Here is a 4,958-nt window from a genome sequence, read left to right on the forward strand (position 1 = left end):
CTAAATTAACTAAATTATGATATATATGTATTTTTTATTCATTTTCTCTTATATTTTTCTTTTTATCCTCTCCATTCTTTTTTGTTTTTTTATTTGATTTTTCACTTTCTTTTTCTTTATTTTTTCTTTATTTTTTCTTCTTTTTCATCTTCGTCGTCATTATTAACATCGTTTTTCTCTTTTACTTCTTTTTTTTATACATTTTTTTTGTTCTTATTTTTTTTATCTTTTTGTTTGTTTATTTATACGCTTTTATCTTCTTTATTTGTTCATTATTTAAGATTTATGAGTATATAATTCAACTTTAAAATGATTTTGTTTAGATAAAATTCTCAATTTTTTAAGTAAAAAATAAGATACAAAACTTTTTTTTATCAATAATAAAATATGAAAAAAGAAAAAGAAGAATTTTGGGAGATAGAGAAAAAGATAAAATATGAAAAAAAAGGTAGAAAAAGATATGTTAAGAAAAATTTCGGTGCCATGATTAACGAATTTTGGTACTATTTTTAAAAAAATTTAGTGTTACTTTTGTTTTTGATAACTTTCATATAGTTAATAAATTTTTTGTCACATTCAAAAATTTTGGTATCAAAATTTAAAAATTTTTTGTGTCAAATTAAAAAATTTTTTTGGTGTTTTTTTTCAATAAAATTACACAATTTAAAACTCTTCTCTTTCTCTTCTTCATCATTGTCATCATTTTCTTCTTCTTTTCTTTCTTTATCTTCTTTTTCTCATTTTACCTCCTCATAATTTTTTTATTTTTATTTTTTAAAAAGAATAAAAATAAAATAAAATAAAAAATAAAAAATGCTGCAATAACATCATAGAGAGAGAACAAGAAATAAAAAATAGCAATAACAATGTCAATAAAAAAATAAAGAAGAGAAAATACGTGAAAAAAGAATGAAGAACATAAAGAAGAAGATATGTGTAATTCACGCACATTTTATTTGAATGATTTTTTTTTAATTTGGACCAATTTAATTAACAAAAATGCCTGAAAATATAGCATAATTCTATGTCATAAATAATGATTTAAAACTAAAAGTAAAATTTCTATTCTAATGATTGGTCTTAATTGAATTATATTTTATATTAGTTTTAATTATTTCATGAAGATAGTTATAAATGTGAAAAAATTTATTAAATCAGCATTAAGATGATATAGTTTTTTTTTTAAGGTGAGATCGATTTTATTTAATTTTATCTATTAGTTCTAATGTAACTTTCAATTTTAAATTAGTCTTACTTCTTAAAAATATAAAATATAATACTATTACGTTGAGTAACTGGAGATTAATGGGCTGGACTCGTTGGGTTGGCCCAATCGTCTGGGGAAGGAAGCCTTCGAGCGGGTTTGCGCCTTTAGTGCCTCCGTCTGACTTGTACGTGTGAGAGAATAGGGGGTGGTACCTGCAAAGACACTCCGATGCCTAAGTCAGCAAGGATGTGAGCAGATCTAGAGAGTATTGGGGCTTAGAGATACTTGAGTGGTGTCAGTGTATTTATAGTGGTGAACCAATAACCACCGTTGGAGTAGTTCCACCTTTTAGATGGATAACCGTCCCTTTATCTTATGAAGGTTACGATATGGTTCCTGAAAGTGGATTGAGAGATTTTAGGAGCAGTTATTATCTGCCAGCTAATCTCTGCTTCCGACTTCGTTGGATCAAGTCGTGGGGAGCACCGACTTCTTAAGAGAAGGTCGATGTACTGAAGTGCCCAACCTTGTGGGTTGGATCTGTCGTTTGAACCTGGGCCTTAGCGTTGGGTCAGGGTATGAACAGTGCCCCTACTCGAGCCCAATTTCTTTTAAGAGTTGGGGTCGAGTATTATAACTCAGGACCATAGCCGACCTGATAGGGAACCGACGTGATTTTTCAGAATCGACGTGTTTTTGAAAGCTTTCAACAGTCGCGTCAAATCAAACGTCGCGTCTCTTAGAGGTTTGAGTATTCATACGCGGGGGCGGTTACCTTGGTAACGGTGCAACTTCTTAAATGGTTGCGTCGTTTTACCTTTATACCCCTAACGTACTTATAATACTTTTCCCTCTCTTTTCTTGTTTTGTTTCTGAAAACTTTCTCACTTACACACTCTGTTCCGAAAAGAAAGCTTCCTTTTTCTTTGATCAACTGCTGTAGCACCTTCGACCCTTCAAAAGTAAAGGTAAGTTTTCTTTCTTCTTCTTCTCTTTTATGACTGCTTTTATTTGCATGTTTTTTTAGAGGAACGTTGGTCGTAGACTTTAGTGATTCTGTTTTGTCAAGGATCTAACCTCAGGCCCCTTAAAGACCCTATTTTTGATCTTTTTTTCCTTTTTCCCTTTGTAAGTTTCGGGATCCTTTTCTTTTTTAGAAAAAAGATGTCTTCTGTAGAATTCCTCGCTCAATGAGTAGATGTTACTGTTCTTAGGGAAAAACCCCTTGTGGATACTGACTATGTTACCGACCTTCGTACGCACCATAGAATTTGTGCTTCTAATGGGGATGAATCGAGATATGAACTGATAGCCCCGGGTCAGGGTGAGAGACACGGCAATAGAGAGGAGAATGGACACGACGACAAAGTTACGGAAAGGAACGCCGCAAATAGAGAGCACGACGCGGTGAGGATCATGGCACGGTGAGATGTGACGATGCGATGAGAAGGGAGAGCAGCGAGAGGGTGACTGCAAAGAGGTTGAATGGAGTATGGACAATGTTGGAAATTTCTGAATTGGAGAAGAGTTATGCAAATGAGGATTAGGAGTAATTTTGGGTTTATAAAATGACTAAAAAACATATATAAGAAATAAACTATTAAAAACAGATGGGACAAGGTTCCCCGCTCGGGTCCCCGCGTCTGCCTCGGGGGGATTTTGTCCCCCGTCCCCATCCCAACGAAAAAAAATTTCCACAGTCGGATCCCTATTCGGGGCAGTCCCCACAAGGATCACCGCGTCTCGCGAGTTTTGCTATCCTTACCACCACGTCTTTCAACATCATCATCCCTGATGATGCATGATGATCAAAACATAGGGGTGGCAACGGGTAGGGTAGGGTAGGGTTTGGAATCAACCCTAACTCTACCCGCGGGTTGAGATTTTTATATAAACTCAACCCTACCCTACCCGCGGGTTGAGAATATCTCAACTCTAATCCTACTTGCTCTTAACCCGCGGGTACCCGACCCTACTCGTGGGTTACAAAAAAAGATGCAACATTATTATATAACTTAATGATAATTTAAAATAGAACTGACTTTTATGTAAAAAAATTTATTAAATTATAAATTAATGATCTTCTTTTAATGACTAAGGATCTTTTACATTTAGTGAAAGGTCTTTAGTTTAACATCTATTTAAAAGATATATATATATATATAGAGGGTGCGGGTTGGTCGGTAGGGTTAAGGCTCAACCCACACCCTACCCGACCCGCACAAAAATCCTACCCGACCCGCACGAGAATCCTACCCGCACCCTACCCTACCCGCTGCGAATCGGGTTGGCAACCCTATCCGACCGAGTAGGGTCGGATTGGATACCCGCGGGTAGGGTACATATTGCCACCCCTATCAGAACACAACAACACAAGAAGAAGGTGAAAGTAGAGGTCATGATAGGTGAGCTTAAGCTCAAGCAACTATATTCAGCTGAGTTAGTTACAACATAACTAGTGGGCTTTGTTATGGTTAGGCCTGTGGCTCAATTGGTTAGTTAGTTGTAGTAGTTAGTTAAGCCACTAAACTGCTGTTTAGAACTAGTTAATGCTGGAACCTTCTAGTGACTCACACTTAAGTTACAACTATAAGTAGCAACTCTTACTGCTACAGTAACAGCTTTTCAATACACAATTACACATTCACGTTTTTCACTCTCTTCTATCTAATCTCCTTCTTCTTCTTTAATTCTTTAACCTTCAACCAAGGTTCTTGATAACTTTCAATCTCCATAACATTTGCGTAATAAATAAATAGTATAATCAAGTTGCATTGGAGAGTATATATATATACATATACAATTATGTTATCTGTATACCAAATTAGCTATTAAAATCAATAAAACGCTAGAAATACAAATAAATATTAAAAAAATTAAAAATATATATAAATATATTGGTAACTAATTTTAATGATTAATTTTAATGTACAAATAATATTTTTAAAAAAAATATATATCTCACAAAATAAATTCAAAATATATCCTCTTATTTTTGGTCGGGAGTTTTGATGTTTGTAGAGCTTTATACACAGCGCAGAAGACGACAAGAAGTTTGAAAATTTTGGTTGGCTCAACTGTGATCCAATCGAGAAGTAGAAGAAGTGGTGGAATGGTTACCGTTAGTCCTTGCTTGGAGTAGTTAAATGAAAAAGGAGCCCCAAAACATTTGAAATTCAAACTTGTGGGGCACATGATAGCTTTTATGGCTGAGCTAGCCCCATCGATTACTGCCCCAAAACATTTGAAATTCACATCTCTAGAGTCTCCTTCAGATCAACCAACATCCAGCTCTCATTTAACATCGTTTGCTTCGCTGCTAAATCGCACTAACACTAACATCAACGGCGTCGCTTTCTTGCTCTGCTGGCGTTGGCGAAGGGCGTGGGCGGGGCCATATGAATACGATGAAGAAAGGCGGTTGCCAGAAATCTTCAATTTCAGGGCAGCCTTACAGTTCGCTGTATTTCAATCCGCTGAATGAAAATGGGGATGAGGATGAGGTGAGACAGAAGCGCACCCGCACGCGTAGCTGCAGCGACTACGGCCTTCGCAGCTTAGCCTCCGGCTTTGAGGACGATAGCAACAAGGAAAACAACGCCGCCATCATCAATGGCTCTTCTATTTCTCTTTCTCTGCCCGCTCCTAAGATTAGGAAGCACTTCCCATCAAAGTCCACAGACACGATCTTGAAGCCGTCGTCGCTCCAGTTGTGCATGCAGATGAACGAGCCTGAGAGGGCTTTTGGCTC

At 36.2% G+C, this 4,958-nt stretch overlaps 1 protein-coding gene across 1 annotated transcript in view; it reads left to right on the forward strand.

Moving 5' to 3' along the window:
- The window catches only part of LOC107614625 (tubby-like protein 8), a 2,114-nt gene continuing 1,770 nt past the window's right edge, over positions 4,615–4,958 (forward strand). The window contains exon 1 of the mRNA XM_016316767.2: positions 4,615–4,919. Coding sequence (XP_016172253.1) covers positions 4,615–4,919 — 305 coding nt within the window. The remainder of the gene's footprint in view (positions 4,920–4,958) is intronic.

The sequence above is a fragment of the Arachis ipaensis genome, chromosome B09, assembly GCF_000816755.2.
Source record: "Arachis ipaensis cultivar K30076 chromosome B09, Araip1.1, whole genome shotgun sequence".
Classification (NCBI taxonomy): Eukaryota; Viridiplantae; Streptophyta; class Magnoliopsida; order Fabales; family Fabaceae; genus Arachis; species Arachis ipaensis.